We start from the raw sequence: 26,876 nt of genomic DNA, 5'->3' as shown, positions 1-26,876 counted from the left end.
TTTCTTCTTTAACTTTATTGTAAATCATTATGGGTTATGTAGAAATTAACCCATTTAAGCCAACGTGGTCATGTGTCTTCTTCTGAGAGGAAGCTCTTGCTGGTCATTTTGCTGGCGTTTTTTTTTTTTTTCACATGCTGGTGGTTTTTTTTTAGCTCTCTTTTGCTCTTCATTGTATTTATTGGCGACTCTTCAAGCCACGTGGAGAGAATCAAGCTTAGTAATGTAATAAAAGCCATTTTATTGCTATATATTGTTTTCAAGGTCTTCACTGATCATTTAAAGACATGAAAAAGTGTTGTCATTTTTGGGTTACTTTTTATTCAGAGCAACATAAACACATTAGGTTTCACACAATAATGCTTCTTATAAACATTTAAAGACTGTACATCTAATTCAGTATGTTCACATTCATAGATAATGGTAGTTTTTACATAACTAAGTCAACAAAAATACAAGGTTTATTACGAGTGACAGAAAAATACAAACTATCGATGATTATCATCTGAAAGTACATACAGTATCATAGAACATGATGCAATAAATCAGGGGTGAACCTGTTTAATGTAAGACGTTAATGTTTGAATCTCACACTTTGTGATTTTTAATGGAAGTCCCTTTCAATGCTTTTCAGTTCTGTGTGCTTTTCCAACATTTTTCACAGTCATATGTTTGAATGACGTTTCGACTGGTATAGTTCCCATACATTCATTGTTGTGAGTTTTCATGACTTTTACTACTATTTATCACATTTTAAAATAACAGTTAAGAAAAAGAAGTGATGGTGCACCTTCAAACAACATCTATAAAATTAGTATCTTCACAGCAATTGCACTACTGTTTAAAGGTTTGAGGTGAGTAAGATTAATTTTTTTGATAGAAATTAATAATTTTACTTAGCTGGGATGCATTAAAGTTTCCAGAAAAATATTGGGCAGCACAACTGTTTTCAACATGAATAACAATCAGAAATGTTTGAGCACAAATCAGCATATTAGAATGATTTCTGAAGGACACTGAAGACTGGAGTTACGATGCTGAAAATTCAGCTTTGTATCACTGAAATAAATTACAATTGACTATATATTCAAATTGAAAACAGTTATTTAAGTTGTAATAATATTTAACAGTTTTTACAGATTTTTGATTAAATAAATGCATACTTAGTTAGCATGAGAAAGTTTCTATGGACAGAGCACTGTAACTACATAAATAATCCAGCCCACAAAAATAAATATGCCGAACATCAAACTGAACATGACAAGCAGACGAGCCTTCTGGGATGTTTTCTCCGCTTCACGGATGTCACCTCTGGTCAGCGCCGCACGGGTCTGTAAAGAGGTCAAAGGTCATCCTTAATCAGTTTCAGTCTAATATTAGTATGCTGGTGTATTTGTACTAATGCGCTGTGTTTCAGGTGCTCACTTCATACGAGTACATGACAGCGACGAGGCCGCTCATGAGACAGCAGAAGATGGTCACCAGCAGAGACTCAACCAGGTAATCTTTAGGTAACGGAGGGTGCTCCTCTCCCAGCGGCGGCCCGTTCATGTACTGAAATCAAGTGTTGGACGTTAACATTCAAACAGCAAGAATAAAAAAAACTATGACTAGATATGAAGCTCCAGTGACCCTGGAACGCAAAACTAGTCATAAGGGTCAACTTTTTTGAAATTGAGATTTAGACATTATTTGAAAGCTGAATAAATAATCATTCCATTGATGTATGGTTTGTTAGGATATGACAATATTTGGCTGAGAAACAACTATAAAAAAAATCTAAATATTGAGAGAATCGGCTTTTAAAAATGTCTAAATGAAGTCCTTAGCAAAGCATAATAATAAACAAAAATTTAGATATATTTACAGAAGGAAATTAGCTGATTCTAAGCAATTTTAATAAATGCAGTTTGAGAATGTTATTTATATAAATAAAAAAATAAAATAGTAAATAAATTTTGACAAATACACTCAAAATAAAATGTTGTAAGTAAAGCTTTTAAACATTATTTGAGTAGGTTTTGCAAGAAAATACTGTTCCAGGTTTTTTCATTTCAAAATTTCTACGTTTAATTCAATGTGTTACTTGCCGTTTCTTTTAACGAATTGTGAAACTTGCTAGCCGTTTCTGAATAGTTTATACACCATTTTTAAGTGTATTCTTCATATTACTCAATGCATATTATTCAGCAAGTTAATGTCAGCTACACTGCTACAAGTATTACACAAAATCTTTAACTGAGGGTGCTTTGTACTCTCTAGCTCCCCTCGTAGTAGAGGCTGACATTTTTTGGGGAATCCCGCGGGATTGGAATCACATGATTGGAACGGGACTGGAAAAAAATGTCAGCGGGAGTAGGTGGGACCGGGATTCTTAATGATTATGGGGAAGTCGTGGCCTAATGGTTAGAGAGTCGGACTCCCAATCGAAAGGTTGTTAGTTCGAGTCCCAGGCCGGCAGGAATTGTGGGTGGGGGGAGTGCATGTACAGTTCTCTCACCACCTTCAATACCACGACTTAGGTGCCCTTGAGCAAGGCATCAAACCCCCAACTGCTCCCCGGGCGCCGCAGCATAAATGGCTGCCCACTGCTCCGGGTGTGTGCTCACAGTGTGTGTGTGTGTGTGTGTGTGTTCACTGCTCTGTGTGTGTGCATTTCGGATGGGTTAAATGCAGAGCACAAATTCTGAGTATGGGTCACCATACTTGGCTGAATGTCAATTCACTAATTCTTCTTAATAACACTATGATACCCAACTTTACACACAGATATACCTTTTTATATATTAAATAATAAATACGTAATTCTAGTTGCTCTTTATGCTCTCCTCCTGTTTGCGTTGGTGCGGCTGGTTAAGTGAATGACGAGCTCCACACCGTAACAGCTGGTAATGCACCAAGGTTGATTGCCAATGCCAACCACCAATAAAATATAAGAAAAGAAGAAGGCTTTGCCATGCACTTTTTAACCGCGAAAATCATAATCAGAATGAAGTCAGACGTTAATTATATTATTATATGTGACCCTGGAGCACAAAAGCAGTCTCGAGTCTCTGGGGTTTATTTGTAGCAATAGACAAAAATACATTGAATGGGTCAAAATGATTTTTATTTTATGCCAAAAATCATTAGGATATTAAGTATAGATCATGTTCCATGAAGATATTTAGTAAATTTCCCACTGTAAATATAAAAACTTAATTTTTGATTAGTAATATGCATTGCTACTTCATCTGAACAACTTTAAAGATGATTTTCTCAATATTCAGATTTTTTGCTCCCTCAGATTCCAGATGGAGTGGAAGGGAACAGCATGGAGTGGAAGGGAATGGGAGTCATGCTTCTGGGTTTGGGAGAGGACGGGGTTTTTTTTCTTAGGATTCGGATGGGAGACTGTGTCACCCTCTACACTGTAGAACCGGGTCTGAATCAGTTACTACCCAGCACTGAAAGTATTGTTTCTGCTTGAGACTTTGATTTAATCAGTGTCAGAGGTGAAGCGGGATCTTACTATAGTGTAGGACGGGTAAGTGGACGACGGGAGGAAGGAGGGCTGGTAGAAAGCTCCAGGTAGATTGGCTCCGGGCTGACAGGCGATGACGGGCTGGTTTGGGTACTGTGGGTACATGACGTAGACAGTTTTGGGGTCCGGTGGGCTGTATGGAGGAGGGTTGGCCGGGACGCTGCTGGTCGAGGCGTCTCCTCCAGCGGGGCTCGTGTACGGCGGGTGCAGGGTGTGGGTGCTGTCCGTGTCGAATGCTGGGTTTAGGGTGCGGTTGCTGTCCGTGTCGTATGCATGATGGGATGTTTGGATGCTGTCAGTGTCATTCAATGGGCCAGCGGTGAGGATGCTGACCGAGTCGTATGCAGGAACGCTGGGTAATGTCGTGGCTTCCCTTTGTCTGGAGGAATCATGAGCCTCCTGGAGGCCGAGAGGCCCTGGATGAGTTCGGTCATCAGGGATGTTCGGAGGAGCGGCTGATGAACGGGAGAGACAGATGGAAGGTTAAGGGTACTGTTATTTTTACCATTCAAAAGTTTGGGGTCGGCAAGATTTTTTAAGAATTTTAGCATTTTTTTCTTCTGTTCACAAAAGATGCATTTATTTGCATAAAACAAAATGCATTTAAAATTCAAAATAAGATAATATTGAATTGAGACAATATTGAAATCTTTATTATTTTTACTGTTTAATAAAACGTTTTATAATGTATAATAGTTTTTAATGAAGACACAATCAATTATCATTACTTAAAACTTAAAAAAATCCATATTTTAATTACTTAAAATCAAAACCATAAAATGTTTTACTTGAAATAAAATAAACAGCTGAAATAAATATTATTATATTTTATTATAAATGTTCACATTTAAAAAAAAAAAACATTTTATGCATCCTTAGTTGATAAAAGTATTTATTTCTTAAAAGTAAAAAATCCACCCAAAACTTTTTTCAAATGTCAAATTCTGACTTATACCAGGATCATGAGTTTGAGTGATATCTTTGGTAATTGCATAAGAATGCTTTTGCTGAGGCTGTTATTTGTTTTGTTGCTACACACATCACAGTAATATTCCACCTGAGAGTTATTTGAAACTCACTCTCCATTCGGAAACTCAGCTCGGGAAGAAACCTTCACCTCCACAACAGCCCATCAATTATTCACTCATGATATTCAAGACCCTTTAATGCTCAGAAAAGGAAATTTATGAAGAGGTTTCTCATTCTCAGCTGAACTGACACACTTTAGAAATAACAAACACTCATAAACATGCGATTCTCTTACTAGAGTAGCAGAGATGTTATGAATTTCTTTCTTTATTTTTAATGTAAGAGTGCACTGAATATTATAAATAGCTAATCTAAAACAGATTTCTTTTTAAAGAGACATAATGAACCATTTCACAAGCTGTAATCTTAATGCATTTATTGAGAGCAGCATTTATTCAGTTTTTCGTAGATTTAAAATATTTTTGCTGTTTAATAAAATGTTTTTTTACTTCATAGCTGTTTTGCATAAAGACATGGTCAAACAAGGGTTATTAGTGTTAACAAACTAAATTTAACTAATAATTTCATCATTTTAAATAAAACATAGGTTGACTGAAATAAAAAAATACTTGTTTTGTTTCAGATATTATCCAAGGCAACATTTCTGTTTAGTTTGTTGAAGTACTAAAAGAACTAAGAAACGTCAACTAATTAATAAAAATTAATAAATGTAGACATTTAAAAAAAGAATTAAAATGACAAAAACAATTATTTTTAAGTAAAATTGAAGTGAAAACAGAAAATACGAAACTTAATCTAATTCACAATATTTAAAAAAGACTGTAATACTATATCAATGATACTAAAATAACACTGGCTCAAACAAAAGCAGTTCTCGTTTCATATCTGCTGTTTTCATTTTAGTCTTCTTTCGGTCTTCCTGTTTGTGTGTTTTATAAACGGATGCATTTAAGCAATAGCTAAATTCTTGGCCGTTTTCCAGCCTCGCCACCGCTCTGACGTGACGATAAACAGAAGTTTTTCATCAGTTTGTGCATGAATGATGAAGGCCGTTCTTTACCTGAGTCCATCAGGGATGGTCAGAGATCATCAGGATGCAGAAAAATCCTAAGAAATATCCAGCGGGAGTGTATCGACGTTCAGGATCAGATGTGTGTTTGTGCGTGTGTGTGTGTGTGTGTGAAATGGCTGTGGCTTGTGTGATCTCTTTCTCTCGCTGAACAGTATCATGTTTGTTTAATAATTGACGACTGAGTCCGTGTGCGTGCGTTTATGAGTGTCCTTGTGAACATACAGGCACGTGTTGATCTGTTATTGTAAACAAACGTGCCATGCATAAAGTAATTTAATGTAACAATAATAAAAATTTAATTCAAATTAAGACAAGTTATGCATTTTATTTAGTGGGCATTTAAGTTTTTTAACTTTTAGTACAGAGGAAGAAAATCACTTTTTTTCCTGTTTATCTCTTTTCTGCACACACGTCTTCTCTAGGTTTGTATTGCTCTGGTTTACTCTTGATTTTCAGTATTGTTGCACTGCTTACATGGTTTTTCCATATGTGCATTATAAAAGCCTCAGTTAAGTGATTAATTTAATTTAACAGTAGCACAGCTTTTTGCATTCTGTGTAGCATTTGCTGGAATTAAGTCAATGTATATTTTTATAGCACTTTTTTCCCAAGGCAACCTATCAGTTTACTTAGCTTCGTGTTTAATATTGCCAAGTAATGCAAAATCAAGCTTCTACAGTTTGCACTGATGAAAACTGATGCAGGAACGGTTGCACATCTGCTGTCATCCGCATCAGGCGCATGTGCATATGTGGTGCATACATCTACATTATATACATGCAAACACACACACATTACATTATACATTATATATATGGTTTGGGGGGATGAGCAGGGTGTATGGGTTTGTTTGGGTGGGTGATATGGCAAAAATGTCATGATTTTTTTAAGAAATATGATTTTATCACGATTCCTTGTTGTGTTGGTTTTTCTATTTTGCAAGCTGTTTGAGCATTACAGTCAAACTAATTTCCCTATTATAAAGACAAAGCCTGTTACTTTAAGGTAACAAAATATAAAAAAATATGGCAGACATTTAGGCGAAAGTGGGAGAAGATAAAAATCTTTGTCATTATTTTATCTTTGTTATTAAAAAGACTAGAACATAAAAAATATCTATAATTTTGACCCATACATCGTTGGCTATTGCTACAAATATACCTGTGCTACATTTATGACTGCGTTTTGTGCTGCATGTAAACATTTTTAAAAAGAACATAAGTATACAAAAACACAACAAATTACTAAAATTAAAACAAAATATAAATATTTCTAGTAGAAAATATGACTACAACTATAACAGCAGCAGAATAGGCTATATCAGTAAACCTTCACCAGTTTTTTTTAAATCTTAATGGTAAGGTTTTAGTTATAATTTGAAGGTGACATGTTGACAGGTTTGAGAGATTTATCTATATGAGATCCTTACATCAACAAACTTTTGATTGCACGTCCACCAAATCTTTGACTTTGTGAGTAAATGGCTGCCCATGTGAACTCTTCTCTCAGTCTTGGCTGAGACGGTGGAGGGGGCTTGATGTGACAGGCCTGACAGACTCGTGGCTGAAGGTGGGGGGGTTCAGCTGGTAAGTATCATGTCAGATATGATGGCTCTCGCTCTGTCTCTAATGAGGGAGATCACCGTCTCCCACACCGTGTCAGGAAGCACCGACAAATCATCCGCGCGTCACGCCGGGGACCGGAGATGATATGTTGACAAATGCAGAGAGTTCACGCTTTTAATTGACACTAAGAGAGGGAAATGCTCTCGCTGCTGGGAGACAAGCGTGGAAAACAATGCACGAGAGCAAAAAGGAGGGATCTGGAGGGAGAGAGAAGTGTCGGATGTGCATTGTTGGCACGGGATGTCATTCTCTGTGTTTGTGTTCAGACTCCCTGCCATGATTAGAGGTGTGTTTCTCTGGGGCTGTCAGCTGCGCTAAAACATTGATACTCAGGCCAATGTGAGGAATACTGAGGGACTGTATAAACACACAGGTATGGCCCGTTCATTTGCAAACACGTTTGAGGTAAAACAGATGGATGTCGTTGTGATGACATGCATAGAGCTCGGAAATTCCTTTAGAAGAACCGTATATAGTTATATATTCTCAGACAGGGTTGTGGAAGATAAAAGCAAACCTATAGATGTGCATTTTTTCCTCAGGCACAGCACTTTTTTACTTGCAATCATATACCTGATGTAAACTGCATATTTATGCAGTTGCAGTTGTTGAAGCACCTTTAGCACTGTGGCTTTTTCACCAGCAGAGGGCAGAACAAACTCACTGGCTTGTGAATCTGATGCCTTCAAAAAAGACTTTCAAGACTATCTTAACCCTTGTGAAAATTCACCTAAATTGGTTTTCCCAGTCAAAAATTAAAAGGTGCATCTAAAACTATCATTATCCTATATATTATCACCAAACCTTGGATTCTCAACTTGTTTTCTTCCCATAAGCACATGGATTTGTGTTTCTTTTTTGAAGTGACTGGTCATAGGCCTATTTGATCTGAGCACATGAACCTTGAAAGAAGAAAAAAAATTCAATATTTAAAAAAAATCTCAAGTGTTCACTCAAAAACTGAGGTGCATAAACTCAGGTCAATGAGGGCTCTAATTAATCAGTTCAAAAAAGAAACGCTGTTCTAACTGTAAGAAAACAAGCTGATATAAAGATTGAATCTGATATTTGGTCAGAGGTGGGTAGAGTACCCAAAAACTGTACTCAAGTAACAGTAAAAGTACTTCTAGAAATATTTACTCAAGTAAAAGTAAAAGTACTAGTCTTGAATAGTTACTTGAGCAAGTGTAAAAGAGTATCGGATAAAAAATCTACTCAAGTAGTTAGTTACTAGTTACTTTGGGTCATATATACTGAGCCTATTTTTATTTAGATATATAGATAAAATGTATGTATTGTATGTGTGTGTGTGTGTGTGTATAAATGTATATATTTCATCAGCCTTTACTCCAATTTATGTAATTTATTATAAAACCCTGTCTGTTTACTTAAGTAACAGATATAGGTGTCATGCCATAACATATTTTTAATACGACTGACTTTATATTAAATGTGAATTTAACATTGAAAGTTAATGTGATATAAATATTGCTACTAATCGTTCATTGTTCAGAAAGAGAGCAAATAACATTTACATTATTAAAGATCATTTTCACTGACAGTCTAGATTTCAATCACTCTCAGAAACTCCCATTAAAATCACTGAAACTGTTAACAGTGTGAAATCAATATCTTAATTATAGATTCGTACACACATCTGCACTTTGTTGTTTCTGACGAGAGAATTCGCCAGAAAGAGGTATTCAGTCAGGAGCGAGTGAAGGAAGCACCGGCATTTTAGCGATGACTCATCGGAACACCTCTGATTGGCCAATGCTTTAATAAGCTCAAAAGAATCATGTGTGATTGGTTATAATGCGCAGCGCTGTATAAACGCATCTATCTCTGGCTCAGCGCCAGCAAGCGATCACAGATCTGAATTTAGCAGCTCATGATATGACTTGCTGAACGTACTCGCACCGGTGTGATTGTATTAATATTAATAAAATCTTAATCGGCTATTTTTTGTCTTTTGGAAGCTGCATTCAACTTGACTCCCCTCTGTTATAAGCCTCACACGTACAACAAACTAATGTCACAGTGGTATCGTGTACTGTAGCTAATCGAATGTAGCCCAAGTTATTACCTGTTAAACAGTAGACAGCACACGCGGTGTTCATCTAATAAGGATCTCCATCGCAAGCAAATAATAGCCTTTGCATATTTGCTTTCAATTCAGTGCAGTTCCAGCCACGTTTTCAACGCTGCTGATGTTAAACGTTACAACTCTGAGTGAACCGCTTCAGATGCTCAGCGAGCGGCAGGGAACTGAACGACTCATTCAAACTGATTCATGAACCAATTCACTCGTTTGCCAATGGTTTGATCAAGCCTTTGAACAGAATTGACTCATTCGCGAATGGGCATCGCTCATTGTCCAGAGAAAAGTAGATGGCGCGTTTGGAATAAACTGAAGCATTTATAACATTTATTGCATTAAGATAAAGTAACGAGAGGAGCGTCGCCCACAGTAACGAAGTAAAAGTACAGATTTTTCCCCCAAAATTTACTCAAGTAAGAGTATAAAGTACCCATCTTTAAATATACTCCGAAAAGTATTAGTTACCCCAAAAAATTACTCAAGTAAATGTAACGAAGTAAATGTAACTCGTTACTACCCACCTCTGTATTTGGTAATATTATAGCATAAAGATTTACAAGCTATGTTTTGTAGCCCATCTTTGATTGAGAACATCATAAGAGTAAAAGAAGAAAAAATTGAATTTTCAAGTGTTACCCTGCATATGAGAGCAAAGTCAGTAAGCTTTAGTTCAATTCGATAATATTAACCAGTATTTTTGATAAAAAAGAAAATCCTCTCCGGGACAAAGTATACTGAACGGGGTTAAAAAAAATTACAAAAAGTACCACATTATTTTTAAGTATTAATATGATAAGCATACACCTTTATATCTTATCTGATATAATTGGAAAAGGGAAATAACATTATAAAAAATAGTCATTTTAAATGTTTTTACAGAAAAAAAACATGTACAAAGAATCACAATAGTAACAGTTCAGCATTTAATGGAAACTCACAGCTGACGCAATGAATCCCGTCTTTAGCGCTTAATATGAATAAGCTGAATTGTTGTTGCTAACCTCTCTTTTCCTCATTACCAGTATTCCCGTCAATAAAAATAAAAATATTCCCGAGTTTTCAGCTTTAAAACACGGCCTCAACTCACAGTGCAGAGTTCTCGCGCGCACGCGGCAGTCGCTTTCCCGCCTTTTCACAGGATTTCCGCGGCTCTCGCGCTTCATTTTGCCCACATATGGAGATATCTTGCGTCTTATTTGAATAAGACACAATTTCAGTCTAATGGTTTCGGGCCAGTCCAGCATATAATTGTATATCTTGTTATTATGCTGCTTCCCAGATGCTAAATTGGCTCGGTGGGTGTGAATATGGTGCAAATGAAGCAGTTCCGCTGCAATTGCGCTTGATATATCTCCTGTCACCGCTGTTGTCTTCAACCCGACACACACAGAATGCCAATTTAAACACTGAAACTGACTATATAGCTTTTAACTGTAGCCTATTGTTTGACTCAAACCCAATGTGAAATTTCAGTTCATTCGAAGTATTTGTATTGATTATTTCTAGTAACGTTAATAAGATTCCTCCAAAGCTGAAGGTAGAAGCCATGCCTATATTATATATAAATGTATGCATATTTTGCAATATAGCCCATACATATGATTGTGGTTCTTTCTCATTAAAGTCAATTTTGTCCAATTTATTTTAATACTTTTTTTTTTTTTTTGCTTCAAATGAAAGTTTGCATTTCACCTTGCAGCTGGCTGGTTTGGGCTTATAACTCTTGAATGCAGATGTGTTTTGGGGAAAACGCCAACGTTGCTTAAAATGGGCACGGCTGCTTTTTTAGAGACTTTTTAATCCTGTCAGTTCCCACTGAATAAGCTCCTACAGCTTGATATCACTTAACAAACTAAAGCTATATTTAGTATAGGCTATACACACGATTCAGTTATCAACACTGATTAAAGAAAACATACAGAGCAGAAAGGACAATTTAGTTCCTTCCAAACATTCTACACTTATGTGTCATTAAATATGGTGTTTACTCGGTTCAAAAACTGTCAGAGAGTTTATTAGTGTGATATAACTTGTTGACATGGATCCACACACTGTAATACAGACATTTTGGCCATTGTTTTATTCATGAAGCTATGTCTCTCCAATGCTGTAGCATGATGCTGTTAATGTAAAGACTGGTGGCAGTTGGATTTGTTATGCCTGATCTAGCCCTCTTTGCATTTCCCTCCTCAACTTGAAACAGGGAGGAAATCTCAGGGAGGCAAAAGAACAACAGAGCTAATTAGCTGCGTGAAGCTGACAGAGCGAAGCCAAGTGGCTGCCAGCCAAACCAGCAGAGGAAGGAGACCCAATGTTCAGCAGGATCGATGGAGGAGACCACTTCATTAAAGACCCCCTGGAACAGACTGAGAGAGAGAGGGTCTGTTTAATTAAGTCTGCGCTTCAGGGTCTAACAGCAGCCGTACAGTCACTGCTGTCACTGATTTGGCCCTTCTCTAGTCTGGCTATCTTCTCCACACCAGGGGCCTCCTGGAAGTGTAAATGTGTGTGGGAATTACTCTCATTCTGGTGACCTGAAGCTATACATCAGTCTATAGCGTTGCACCATGGTAGATATGTGCCAGCCTTGTCTTGTGTCCATCAGGTTCCAAAAAAATAATTACATCAAATGAGATTTAAGTAGGATACTTTCCATTTATAAAGTACTGAAGACAACATGGTCTTCACTGCTAATGGAGACACTGTGAACTTGTGCACTTGTGCTAATCCAGCGCAAAGCAGGTGGATGTTCATTTATGCTTCAAATAAATGATGTTCTTTTCGATTCATCAAAGAATACTGCAAAAAAAAAAAAAATTATGTATCATGGTTTCCACAAAAATATGAAGCTGCATGACTGTTTTCAAGATAATCAGAAATGTTTCTTGAGCAGTGAATCGTCATATTAGAATGATTTCTGAAGATCATGTGACACTGAAGACTGGAGGAATGATGCTGAAAATTCAGCGCTGCAACACAGGAATAAATTACATTTTACAACAAATTCACACAGAAAACAGTTGTTTTAAATAGCAAAAATATTTTATAATATTTTACTGTGTTTTTGATTTAATAAATACATCCATGGTGAGCATATGAGACTTCTTTCAAAAAATCATACTGGCTTTTGAACTGAAACATATAATTTTTTGACCATGTTACAAGGCATTGCAAATACATTTTAACATTTTAAGTTTTCTACAGACAGCCCCTAACTCAATGTGAATCTAGAACAGTGAACCCTGCATAGAGACCTTTTAAATTGGAACATTATTATGGATTGCAAACCATATGTAATTATGACACTATAGATAGGCTACTACAAACCTGAATTATGTTTTTACTTACTTGAACATAAATTTGCATAAATCATGCTCTCAACCCATCCAACATTTCTTAGATTAGAAGTCCTTTATGTAGTTCATTCAAACTTAAGCCCAGTTCTAATATCTTTGACCTGCCTGCAGCAACATAACAATAAATCAGGTTTTGTTGTGACTCTATAAACATGTGAACAAGCAGCCTGGCTACTGACCACCTCATGCCACCTACAGAGCCATACAATGAGCGCGAATGGCCTCTATGAAAAGGGTTTCATGCATATTGAAACCACAGCAGGTTTTCTCAGTCAAGAACAAGCAAGATGGAGAAAAAAGGCAACGTCTCAAAGCTATTTAAAACACCTAATGTATCGCCCCCTGTCTAATCCATATTTCCCTAAGAGCTTTATGGAACAAATTGCTGCCAGACTTTGCATTTCAATGGAATTCATTAATGCATATTGAGTTTGCTTATGGCAGAGTGCAAAGTCTCTCTCAGCGATCCGCCAATGAGAACGGCTAGTTCGTGTTTCCATTTTGGTTTAATGCGAGCTAATGCTAATGCATTTGAGCGGCAGGGTTCCTTGAATCTTTGCACCGGTGCAACACTGGTTTGTATCATAAATAAATCAAAGTAAAATAATCACAGCGTTATAAAAAGGTATTCAATGGCATGTATTCTTGGCATGTCATAATGTGAATTAATTGGTGGGCCTATCATTTGGTCTGTGAAATCTTAGGCTACATTTCAGTCTGTTCCTTCCACAAAACGTCTTCAGGAGACATACAACCCATGCATTTGTCATTGGCTACTTTTAAGATACTTGCATTGCAATTTAATGGAAGTGAATAAATGATGACGGTATAACAGAATTTTGTGGGTAACGCATTACAAGTAATGCGAGTTACGTAATCAGTTTACTTTTTCCCTAAATTACTAGTAAAGTAACGCGTTACTTTTTAATTAGCAAGAAATCATCAGTCACCTTTTACAAATAAGTATGCCAGTTACTTGTTTTTCCATTTATTGACCCTATATACGGATGTGAATTAATATTTTCTTCAGACTACAGCTTAATCATTTCACTTTTGATGTGAAAGGGCTTTTACATTTGACAAAAATAAAATATTTTTAAATATATATATTAAAAACAAAAAAAAAAATGAATAAAACAAATGTTACAATGCATTACTTTCCATAAAAAGTAATTAAGTAACATATTCGTTTTTTAGGAAGTAACACTGTAATGCATTATTTAATGTAGGCTTAAGTAATATAAAGAAAAAGGTGCCTTCATATGGCACCTGTTGAATACTCAGCAAGTTGTTGCAGTACATTTTACAAGAAAATACTCTTTGGTCTTTCAGCATTAAATTTTTTAATTCCTGCAACTTCTTCATTTTTAATTCCTGCTTCCAACTTCTTGGTAATTATTTGTAAAATTTACAAGCAATTTCTGAGTGAAGTTCATTTCAAATGAATTTCTACACCATGTTCCATGCACACATCTACCATGTTTTTTAGCTTTGTAAATTCGCACATAAGGAGACCAAGCTCTGGTGTCTATAACTGATGAGGGAAAAATATATCATGCATAAGACCTTAACACCCTTCCTCAGCGGAGGACGCACCATTGTAGACATCAGTCGAGTGTGCACTGAACATAAGTGGATGAGAAGAGCAAACGAGAGTGAGAGGAATATGAAAGCACGGTTTCTGTCGTTCATGTCGATGGAGAGCTGATTAACAGCAGAGTTCTTCTCTAACCCCCTCCATCCACAGAAACTCACCATGCAAATGTGTTTGTCAGGACTATGACAGTACGTCTCAATTAAAGCAGACAGTGAGGAATCTCCACATGGGGGACTCCTGTCTCCTCCGCTGCACGCCTCACTGACCCCCTACCTCCTACAACACACTCAAGCGTCCCACGACAGATTGTGACGAACGCAAAAGACAAAGGAGGAGGCAAGCAAAAGTACAGGAACTCCTGAGCGTGCAAAGTGACCATGATCAACCAGAACGGACAAAAATAAAGTCTGACTGAAGCGACCACTGCAGGGTCTTAATACAGTTATGATGGTTAGGGATTGATGTCATTTAAAGTATTAAACTATTCTGTTTTTTTACTCAGATATATATTTACTTTATACTTAAAACAAATTTTATAAATGCAAAGAGAAAACTAATTTTTTCTTGCCCAATGTCAGGTTTGAATATATATATATCAAACATCTTCTCTTATAAAATGAAGTACTAAATGTAACTAATTTACTGGAGATTTGATGCAACAACGTGCATGTGCATGCAGACATAAAATAAGTGAAATCTGACAGTAATTATCTATGAATTTTTAGTTGAATGTAGTGAATTTGTGCATAGACTCATAACAAGTTTGAAACGATATAAGAACAAAGATTTCTGATTATTATAAATGTTGAAAACAGTTGTGCTGCCCAGTAATTTTGTGGAAAGCATGATACCTTTTATTAATCAGGATTCTCTGATGACTAAAAAAGGTTAAAAGAGCAGCATTTATTTGAAATGGAAATCTTTTATAACATTATGTCTTCTCTGTCACTTTTGATCAACTTATTGCATCCTTGATGGATAAATCTATTAATTTCCTCAAAAAAGTCTTATGTGCCATAGTATTTAAAAGTTACCATAAGGTATGTCAGAGAATACCATGGTACAATACAACATATGAGCCATACAGATGAGCCATCATTGCTGTACGGATGTGAAATTAAAGGAAAGAGACGGAGAAAGAGTTAGAGAAGGAGAGAGAGAGCGACGGTGGCTCTTACCCAGGGGGCCAGACTCTGAGCTGGCAGAAAGAGAAGAGCTGACAGGTGAGATGACTGAGATCGTGTTTAATTAAACTCCACACATCATTAAGGGAGGAGAGCTGAGACATGGGACTGACAACAGAGAGAGAGAGAGAGAGGAAATGAATTGTGGGCGGGCGGCTCAGCGGATGGCAAGCAGTCATTTTAAATGAACAATGCCACATTTAACATCTTTCTTGTGTCGTGTTTGTGTGGCAGTGTATAACTGCACAGACACAATACTGTAACATTCACATAGCATGATATATTTGCACGTTGATTGGACAGAGTCCTGGTATTACCATAAAAATGTTTACTGTAGAAATACCGCAGTTTGAGAAATATAATATGAAAAATTATTTAAAAAAAAACAAACAAAAACTATAGGAGGAACAAAATTAGGAATACCAAGTGTATTTGTATTCATTTTTGGACGTTACTCTGTATATATATATATATATAAAACATCTCATTTTATAATAATTTTTAGAAATAAAAATTTTTCCCATATATATTAATTTTACAATATTATTACCATAAAAAGTATTTCTACTTATATTTATATATTTTTTTCTTTTTAATTACGTTTTAAATTTTATTTTAATTAATTGATGATTTATTTATTCTTACTGCCATGATTATAAAGTCACGTTCAGTCTTATTATTATTATTATTATTTTTTTTATTATCAAGGACTTTTAGTTTGCTTTTCTTTTCCTGTTTCCTTTGTGCTCTGTTCCTGTTTGTCATTAATTGCCCTGATTTTATATGTTTAATAAACCTTGCTACTAGTTTGATCTTTGCCTATCTTCATCTTCAATGGACTTGAAACTTGACACATAAGGTGTTCTGGATGGTTGTTCATGGTTTAATTATGTACACTGTAAATATATATTTTGAGGAAAAACTACAATACATTTTTAAAATGTGTTTTACATTTTTTTTCTCAAACTGTGAGTTATATTTTCTACTATATTGAATCATTGATTTTATTTTTAAATTTTACATTTTTTTTTTTTTTTACCAACTTGCAAAACGTACTTGTCCACAGTGCTCATGTGTTCTGGATGGTTATTTTGTCTCCTGTTTTCTGGTCCAGCAGGTGAAATTATTGCGTCTGATCATCACTTAGTAATGTAGCATCATGCTCTGCTCAACAACACACTTGAGTTGAGGAATCTGGAACTCAAACTCTGCAGTTACACACCCGACATTAATACTTACTGTATGAGGATAAAGTGCACAAATGGTGATACTTGCTTTAGTTTGCTTTGAAATGTCAACCATAGCATAAATCTGGCAAACACACAGCACAAGCTCATCTGGTGCTGGTTGTCTTGGTGACAGTGGAATGCTTGGTGTTCAGGCCCATCAGGGACAACAGCACACACACACACACACACACACACACACACACACACACACACACACACACACACTGTAGCCAGGGGATTTGTTTTTACATGCAATGCTTCAGTGCTTTGTTTATTTCATGTCTTCATGCATCTCTGAGGTATGGCTAATGTGTTTGTTTACAGCATTTATCTCATGCAAAAAAGTACTGTGATGGTACCAGTATATTATATAATTACACAGTTATATGACAACAATAACAGAATCAATAATAATAATAATATATAATTAAAAAAATATATTTTTATGGTAATACCACAGTCCTGTTCAGTCAGCATGTTCATATATCATGGTAATGTAAATGGTACAGTATTTTATTGCATGTGTAATTTTGCATTACTTTTTATATACTATTATAGTATTTATTAATAATTTTGAATTAGCTTTTATTTTAATATTTTTTTCTTTTTGGTAATTTTATGTGTTTTTGTCTTTTTATATATTTTGTTTGTTGTCAAGGCAACAGTTCTATTTTTTGTTAAAATGAAAAAAAAATTATGTAATGTTTATTTTATTTTATTTATTTCAAAAATATTTTAATAGTTTCTATTTTAAAACAATTTTTATACATTTTTTCTCAAAATGTGAGTAATATATTTTATTTATTGATGTTTTTATATTTTTATTTAACTTTAATGGTCACAATGTATTTTGTATTTAATTCAGCTTTAATTAATTTATTTTCAGTTTTAGTTTAAATAATGTTAGTACTTCTAGAATTGATTGCCAAGGCAAATATATAAATTTTTGTTAAACTTAAATTCTTTTCATAATATATTTATATTTTGTTTTATTTAAGCAATCAATTCCTGAATAATAATTTTAATTTGAATAGTTTCAGTTTTAGTTAACAATAACAACACTGCCTGGTATAATTCATATTTACATACTTTTATAGCATTTATAAATATTTAGAATTAGCTTTTATTTTAATATTTTCCGTTTTCATTTGATTTTACTTTAAGGTTTACTAATTTTGTGCTGTGTTTTTATTTTGTCATAATTAAAAAAAATGACATGTTATTTAGCTTTAATTTTTACGTTTGAGTTTTAGTAATTTCTAAGTTTAATACTTCTAGAATTCTTAGTCTTTTTCCTCTAATATTTATATATATATTTTTTTATCTTTAATTCATTTACCAAAAACTATTTTAATATTTTTAGTTAACAGTAACAACACACTGTCTGGTATAGATGCATGGTACAGTCTTACCATAGTCAAATGAACATGGTAATATTATTTTTGTTAGAGCTGTTTGTGTCCTTCACTTTCTTTCTTTTTTGCAGTAAAACACATTTTGTGTTAAATGTGCACACATGCATCTCTCTCTGTGTGTGTGTTTAGAGTGAAAGGTGAGCTGCTGTGTGTGACAGTGCAGCTGGTGTAATAATAAAGGAGGGCGGTACCTGTGTGAGGTATTTTTACCTGCGGTGGCTCCCAGGTGGCCCTGCTGCACGCTGAGTTCAGGTGAGGCTGTTAATGAGGCTAATTAGGTGTAAAGGATCAGCTGTTCCTGATAAAGCTGCATAATCTCCACCGCCTCACAACAGATGACCAGCCGCTCAGACCCCCAACAGACCAGCACAATACATCTGATCGAGCAGCACCAGCGCTGCTCCCATGGGCTCCTCATGAGTCTGCAAACATATGCTGTGCAGAGGAACACATCATGAGACCAGACAATGCTGAGAACGGCCGACAACCTCCGTATGATCTCGTGCACTTCACACTGAGGCTACTGACAGATCCTCCATCCAAAAATGTAATTCGTTTGATTTACTCACCCTCACGACGTTCCATTTCTCAAAGCAGAAGATCAGCAGAATGTTCACGTTGCTCTTTTTCATGCAGAGTCAACGGGGACAGATGCTGTTAAGCTCCTAGAGCATCATCTCTTGTGCATTGTATTTCATTGACTTATGAAGTCATATGACCAATCTGAGATGAACAGACTCAGACTTAAGACTTAAATTCTTCCCTCTTCAGCAGATCTCAAATTTCGTTTCTGCATATTGTGGCACATCAAGAAACATCACTGATTTCCATTTGTTGCAACTAATAAATAGACGAGTGCTATTTTTGTATAATTTACTATACACTGTAAGCAGAGACATTTCTGGGTAAAAACCTTTTCTCCACCTTTTTAGTTTTTAAATTTACCATTTTCATTTGAATTTTAGTTTTGTTGTCAGTTTTAATAGTTGTTGTTTTTAAACATGTTGACTTTGCTATTTATTAATTAAATATATCAATTTTTTAATTTTGTAATTTATTTCTCCAAAGTTTGTAGGCCTATGTATGAGTTTACAACATCCAACACATTCAAGTAACTTTGGACAGAGCACGATGGCAATGTACCTTTTCTACAAAAAAAATACTTGAAATTACTCGTAAATAAAATTTTTATTAGAACTTTAATTGACCTTTTAGTTATTTTCATTTGTAGTGAATTTACTGAATTTTCCAAATATTTAATTTCATTATAATTAATATTTAATTTACACTTACTTGTCCAAACCAGTAAAAGCTTCGTTCATCTTCAGAACACAGTTTAAATGGGTCATATGACGTTGCTAAAAAGAACATTATTTTGTGTATTTGCTGTAATTAAATGTTTATGCGGTTTAATGTTAAAAAAACACATTATTTTCCACATAATGTACATTATTGTTTCTCCTCTATGCCCCGCCTTTTGAAACGCCTGAAATTAGGCATTTGTTGCATCCAGTGGGGATATAATTATGGATTATAATGACTCATTCTGTCTTTTTAATGCATTGTGTTGCGTATCGTGCCACGTAAACATAAAACCATGTTTGCATTTGTGAACAGAGAATCGACAAACAACAAGTGCTGCTCTACTCTGCTCAAAACTCGAGTTTGAATCATCTCCAATGGCAAATCTTTTAAATATAAAAACATACTTACAGACTGTGAGTCAGCATTATTTGTCAGAACAGCCGGAATTGTAGGCTACTGCTTCAGGAAACAGTCCGCGTCCTCCATAAAATGTGCTGCACTCATCTGAATATTTGGGTTGAACTGTTCTGGGTCAGTGTTGTAAATACAACTTAACCACTGATTTCTAGTCGTGTCCTCTTTTGGAAGACAAACAAAGTAGCTTCGCTTTCACAACAAAACATAGCGACTCCACAACACGTCATCAGCGACAACGGAGAGAATAAAAGTTACGCCTTCTGTCTTTGTCTTCTGATGGCAGAGGGACTATTCTGACGATACCTTTCATACTTTTCTGGACCTTGACACTGTTATTAACTTGGCAGTCAATGGGACAATCATAAGCCTCACGGTTTTCATCCAATATCTTAAATCATGCTTGAAGATGAACAAAGCTTTTACTGGTTTGGAACGATATGGGGGTAAATGATTAATGACAAAATTTTCTTTTTGGGGTGGAGTATCCCTTTAACAATACTAATGCTACTGCAAATATATGTAAATGAACGCAAAAGAAATCTGAGAGCTAAAACAGAACAGTTCTTTTAAAATTTATATTTTTAACAAATTCCTTCAAAACTACGACAAACTTTTGGCAGCTGTTGCAAAGATTCATGAGTGCTTGAACACGCACACTGCACGGAAATATATCAGTGGGTTTCATTAACTACTCAACACACATAAACAAACACACACCATTCGATATTAGTGTACTGCAGGCGGTAGGTTAGGCTGATTGATTAGTTTTGGGGCCAGAGAGGCCACAGGCCATGCGAAGATCAGGATGAGAGACCTATCGAAAATCACTATGGCTTCTTCCCTGCCTCCTGCTCTTCTCTTTCTCTCTAATCTGTGCATCATACACACAGCCGTTAACGCCCACCACAAGAGCAATCTGTCAATCATGCGATCCTCTATTACTGTGACGGTCACACACTCCCACACTCGGAGAGGACCAGCGGTTATGACATCGTTTAGACACTTCGCAGATGGTGTTTAAAGCAAAACAGTTCATTAACTCTGACTTGAGGTCAGTTATGTCTATTTTTATGTTGTTTTAATTTTAATTAGTGCTGCATGCAAGGGAACAATCCCTAACTTCAGTGCATAACATACACTGCATAATTTGTGTTCAGATATTATACGTCAAATTGTTGAGGAAAGTTGTGCAATTAAGCAATAAGTGCATGAAAAAATCCTATAGATAACACTGAAGGAGGGACTCAAGAATGTCACAGAGATTGAAGCCTGTTCATATTTAATTATTATTCTAATTCTGTGCTAATGATAACAACACAGAAGGTGTCAAAACTTTTCATAATCTTAACAAAATACATATCGTTGGAAAGGTCTGAGTCTCAAGGTTCCATATGTACTGTCCACCACTGTATATATATATATATATAAAACGTTGCTAGATTTACAGTGTTACTGTGGAAATGCATTATCACAGTCTGTGCATATGGTCCATAGGCTATGGAGTGAATCAGGTGGCAAATATGCTTTGAATGGGCCTCATATTATTTTATGCAAAGCATATGCTAATTTCAAAAGTATATTCACCAAATCACATTCAATACTTGTTAGCCTGTGCTGCCGCCCGTGGACCCTGGATGGCAGTGTGGTGTCACTATCGTCGGTATGAATGCGCATGAAGTTTGAGATGTTGAAAACACGGCCGTGTATAAAAGCGCATCTCGCTTCTTCCTCGAGCTGCACGGCTTCTGTCCCGTCCGTCTCTCCAGGACAGCCACACCGGTGCTCCCTCAAATTTCCGAGGTGGCGCACGTGCCATCTCCTTCGGAGAGCGACCGATTGTGGCTCTTTGCGAGATGAGTAAATCTGAGCGCGAGCGGAGCGCTGTGTGTTTCCAAGCTGCCTAATTAAAACTCTCGAGCGCAGCGTGCGCGCGCGTCGCAGAGCAACGTGTGTTGGATATGGGCCTACATGCGCGGCGAACTTGGATCTGGGTGGTTGTGCATCACGAGATCTGAGCGCGTGTGGCTTCGTGATCTCCCAGGAGTCTCTGCAGAGCTCTGAGACCTCTGTAGAAACAGAGCGGAGATCACTGCAGGCTTCTGCCCCCAGGATCCAGCACCAGCCCCGCACAGCTGCCACCGAGAAGTGCCAGGAAATAACACCCTGTGTAACACACATGCACACACTCCAGGATATTTGCCTCTAAATTGGCTTGACAACATTCAGAAGTATTTGTAGTTATTAAGTAAATTAGGCAATGCATTCTCACTGGTTATGAGCGCAATGGAATACCTAATCTTGATTCTATGTTTCTATTTGACCTACTATTTGTGCGAAGAAATCGACTTTGGCGTGCATAAGATAGGCATTGGTTAGGTTTAGGAGTGTGTGGCAGGTGCTTATTATATGCACGCCAACAAAGTGCATATACCTATCTATCATATGCAGAATTGCTATTATATGCACGTCAAACACGTATGTATACTATGCACGCTAAAGTCAGTTTCTGCGTATCAATAGCACGCAAAATAAATTAAGGTTCCAAAAGGGGCTTTTGCAGTGATTTTATGGAAGAACCATCTGGGGATCTTACAAATGCAATAAAGACCACTATTTTAAAGGCTGTTGTCACATGATGACTATATCACGTTGCATGTGAGTGATGCCAATTAGCATCTAAGAAATATAAATATATTTACTTTGTATATTTAATTTATGTAAATGAGTTTTTGATGGTCATCAGAATAATAGATATGCTCAAATCTGTCTAATATCACTTCGGGTTCATTTGACACACTGGAAATGAAAGATTGCATTGTTTTGTATTGAATTCTGCAAAGTTTCATCCTGTATAAATAATACTAGTATGTCAGTGTGCCACTGATCATAGTCTATATTCATACAAACTACAATGCAACGTTCCTTTGATTTTCATTTTTCTGATCTGCTTCTTGTGTAAAATGCCACATCCAAACCTCTTACAGCAGGAATATTCTGTATTCGATGATGTATATTTGTAATATAAGAAAAATGTTTCATAAATGCCATAAATATCTTGATATATTCAAAGCTCGTCAGATGAAATATGCTTACTGTCATTTTTTTGCATTAAAAGCAATTTAAAGCACTAAACCATTACTTGTGCAAAAGACAAATAGAGTTCCTTTCACTCTATTGTCTTCTGCTTTAGATAAAAGAAGTATAATTTCTTTGCTTCTCAAGAAATATACATATTCATATGACATTCATTTACATGCAAAACCCACTGGGGAATTCATTAATAGTCTCTTTTGACAAATATGCCTCTTGAACAGTAAAACGTAAATCCACCTGGTCTCATGTTTTACATCTGAAACAGACACAATATCATTGCTTCTTTGAGAATGAATTAATTCATTTTAAGTCTTGTGCATTGTGTACATACATTAAATAGATGTTTTATTATTCTGTTCAGCCTGATAAGGCAAGTTATTCATAAATGCCAAAAGAAAGTTGCTTAAGTGAACATTTCCATGCATACACATGCATGTTTTTGCACATGCATGTTTTCCATGCATGCAAATTAATTTACTTTGTATAAGTCTAGTGTACTGAACTCATACATTGTGTACAGATTTACATGAAACAGTTTGCTGCTTTTATATTCCATTCCATTCAACATTTTTGGTACATTTCCAATGCATGCAGGTTAAATGCACTTTGTATAGTGTACTAAACTCATGCATTGTGTACAGATATGTATTCAGCCTCATAAGCCAATGTGTGTCGTGTGTCAAATATATGCATGCATGCCAATAGAAAGCCGCCAAAGTGCACAACATTTCCATGCATGCACATTTTCATGCATGTCCAAGCCCTTATTTGTCCATCAAATTCACCTGCCATGTTTGTGTCTGGTCCTCATGTCATATAATCATTGTACGTCCAGACTTAGCTTCAGGGAAGTTCAACAGTCACCTTACCGATCACTGGCACAGGGAAGGGCAGCTGGGCACGAGTCGGCCTCCGCCACCCTATCGCTACACAGGATGGAGGACCAGGGGCTGCAATTAGGAGGCCAAGGAGCCACTGCACAGCTCACCTGTCAGCCAGTGTCCCAACGAAGGCGCCGCAGGGCCGGCTGACACTAACAGTGCTATGCCACCCATGACAGGGCATCTCCATGCAGGAAAATCTCACTAACAATCCCCCACACGAGCTGTCACTCAAGCGCATCGCCGTGGCACGGGTGACCCCGTGGCCAACAGACTAGCAGACCCTTTGCTTAGACCAAACGGGTCACCACGGTTTGCACGGCTTAGTCACCCTGACACAGAGTGACATTAACGACGGCCGTGGCGCGAGAGGGGGCAGAGTGGCTTCTCAATCACGAGGAGTTGATGATGAAACCATAAAAAAGGCAGGAGACGATGAGGAGGAGGAGGACTGACCTGAGCTTTTGGCCGCATGCAAAGAATTGTTGAAATGTCTCCATCTCAGGGAGGTTTTTTCCGCCATTCACTGACAGCATGTCAGGATATTCAGATGGCAGCTCAGACATGTGCTCCCTGGAAGCCAGAGACAAAAAACTTGGCAAAAGTGTCTCAAAAACGTAGGAGTTTGGGACAGCTTGTAGAATTAGCATTGTTGCACGCCGCGTGACAGCGCAGCGCTGTGGTGCAATCGACTAGCAAATATTTCACAGAGCAAGTTTAGTTTGAAATGTTGTGAGCTTTTAAAAAAGAAGAAGAAGAGGAACGAAAAAGGAAAAACATAACAAAAGAATATGGCAGGGACGGAAACGCAGCTAATTGGATTGTTTTGACATGCGCGCGCTGGCTGCTTCAAATGTAGCGAGCGTAATGTGTCGTTTGATTTACTGACGTTTGTGCTAATCTATTTAATTTTCTTTTAAGGGGGAAAGCGTCCACATGGATGGAGCGGCATGGTTTAATGTTGATTATCTGAAGACGAGGACAGGGATGGCCCAGGATGCTGAAGGGGAATATCTTCAGGAGATTTGTGTGCTTGACAGGACTGCACCCCTCGCTAACCCTCGCCGGCCCGTTACGCCATTCACGGATGTGGCCGTAAAAGGTCAAACACAATTACACCTTTTTCCACAAAATTGTGAGTATCTCACAATTCATAGTTACTTCTCAGAATTGCAATTTCGTACAATCTTTCTCAGATTTGTGAGCTATAAACTTAAAAAAAAAAAAAAAAAGATGCAATTACCTTCTGCCTCAGAATTGTGAGTTTATCTATATTTCACGATGCTGGGATTATATCTCACAAATGTATCTTTATATTTAGAAAAAAGTCAGAATTGTGAGATTTAAACTCGGAATTAAGAAAAAAATTATGAGATGAAGAATTATGAGTTAAAAAGTTGCAATTACATTTTTTATTGTAAGTCGGACACACAAAAAACAAACATTTGTAACTTTTTCCTTGCGATTTTGAGTCTCTCATAATTCATAGCTACCTTTCTTTTTTTCTTGGAATTTGCGAGTTTAGGCCTATATATCGCAATATTTCTCAGAAATGTAAATTTAGCTATATCTCAAAATTCTAGATTTGTATCTCTCGAATTTAACTTGTATAGATATTTTGAAAAAAGTACAAGTTGTATTGTGATAAACAAGGTCAGAATTATTTTTTTTTTTTGCAGAATTTGACCGCAGAAACAAGAAGCACAGCCGTGAGTTTATATTCCACAAATCATATGTTTTCCTCACAGAATTGCAAGTTTATATCTGTCATTTCTGAATTTAATGTCAGAATTGTGAGCTATCATCTATATCAAATATTTTTGATTCTGTGGCGGGAATAAGCTTCTATAGTGCAATGCTTGTAGAATTAGCATTAGAATGACTGGAGATGTTGTTGGCGGTGGAAGTTTACTGTACGTCTGTCATTTGTTAAACATGAAGAGAGCTGCATAATTGATGTGTTATCTTAGCTAGGGAAAAAAAGTGAGTTCACTAAACCACCCATTTTTGCTTCACAAACAGGTCCGTTACCGTATGCACACAGTGCATTTGACTATTTTTCACATATTCAGATGTAGATTAAATGTATAAAGATCCATGCAGTCATTCCCCCCGGCGAAGGAGGCTCATCTCAGCCCATTGTTCTCTATCAGTAGACGAGGCAGATTCCTGTAATTAGCTGTCAGCGCAGAGCCCCACAGCAGCTTAGCGCTGTCCGCTCAAATCAAACTAATGAAACACAATCCCCTCAAATGTCCTGGATACAGATTTGTGGCAATATCGCACGAGGAAGCAAAGGAGGGGTGAGTGTTGTGGGCTGGCAGGGGCGGGGGTCTACCTCATCTCCATCCAGAACTTCAAGATTCACAAACTGGGGTCGTTAATCCCTTAATTCGGCACATTTTTGACAGCCAATTAATAGGGCTATGGAGAGAGTGATCCGTGAGCTGGGGGTTGGAGGAGACCTTTTTGGGTGATGGGGTAAAGGCCTCTCTGGTGCCATGTATGCATTTGCCGATGCCATTTTATGTCTCTTTCTATTCACCTTGTTTATAACGTAAGAGGGGATTCGTTCTGGTGTCATGCACAAAACTCATTATGCTGCTCGATATTGCAAACTTGTATTTCTAATCTATCTATCTATCTATCTATCTATCTATCTATCTATCTATCTATCTATCTATCTATCTATCTATCTATCTATCTATCTATCTATCTATCTATCTATCTATATATATATATAGCACAAATAGTTTTACAGATTACTGCACATTACCAATAGTGATAATGAATCAGAAGTCTCGCACATTGACAGAAAATGTCTTATTTCTGCATTGCAAAATAAGGTGGGTAAACATTTACAGTCATGATTTGACATGAAATTCATCTTAATTCTTACACCAGTAATTTAGAATGAAACTATATATTTGTAGAACACTGTAAATATACACGTGATAAAAAAGATTTTTTTTTTTTTTTTTTTTTTACATAATAGTCGCTCTCACACAGTGTAGTTTTCTTATTATCTTATATAAGATGTTACATTTTTAAATCACAGGTGTGCATTTACAATGTTCTACAAAAATAT

General features: G+C 36.5%; 2 protein-coding genes across 2 annotated transcripts in view; one reads left to right on the top strand and one right to left on the bottom strand.

Moving 5' to 3' along the window:
• Positions 1–26,876, top strand: part of LOC132098121 (endophilin-B2-like) — a 320,795-nt gene that overhangs the window by 22,519 nt on the left and 271,400 nt on the right. The window lies entirely within an intron of this gene.
• Positions 417–5,721, bottom strand: LOC132097259 (proline rich transmembrane protein 1B-like). Its single transcript, XM_059502884.1, has 4 exons — positions 5,574–5,721; positions 3,512–3,978; positions 1,426–1,554; positions 417–1,331 (listed from the first exon to the last, which is right to left on the bottom strand). The coding sequence occupies exons 1-4, from the start codon at positions 5,581–5,583 to the stop codon at positions 1,185–1,187; spliced, it is 753 nt and encodes a 250-aa protein (XP_059358867.1). The 5' UTR covers positions 5,584–5,721; the 3' UTR covers positions 417–1,184.

Source organism: Carassius carassius, chromosome 21 (genome assembly GCF_963082965.1).
Source record: "Carassius carassius chromosome 21, fCarCar2.1, whole genome shotgun sequence".
NCBI lineage: Eukaryota > Metazoa > Chordata > Actinopteri > Cypriniformes > Cyprinidae > Carassius > Carassius carassius.
Note: the sequence above shows the minus strand (reverse complement) of the source record. Positions and strands in the feature narration are given on the sequence as shown.

Coding starts and splice junctions, on each gene's coding strand:
- LOC132097259 (XM_059502884.1), bottom strand. Junction 1,555..3,511: donor CTTACCCGTCCTACACTATA/GTAAGATCCCGC, acceptor ACTTGATTTCAG/TACATGAACGGGCCGCCGCT. Junction 1,332..1,425: donor CTGTCATGTACTCGTATGAA/GTGAGCACCTGA, acceptor ACCTCTTTACAG/ACCCGTGCGGCGCTGACCAG.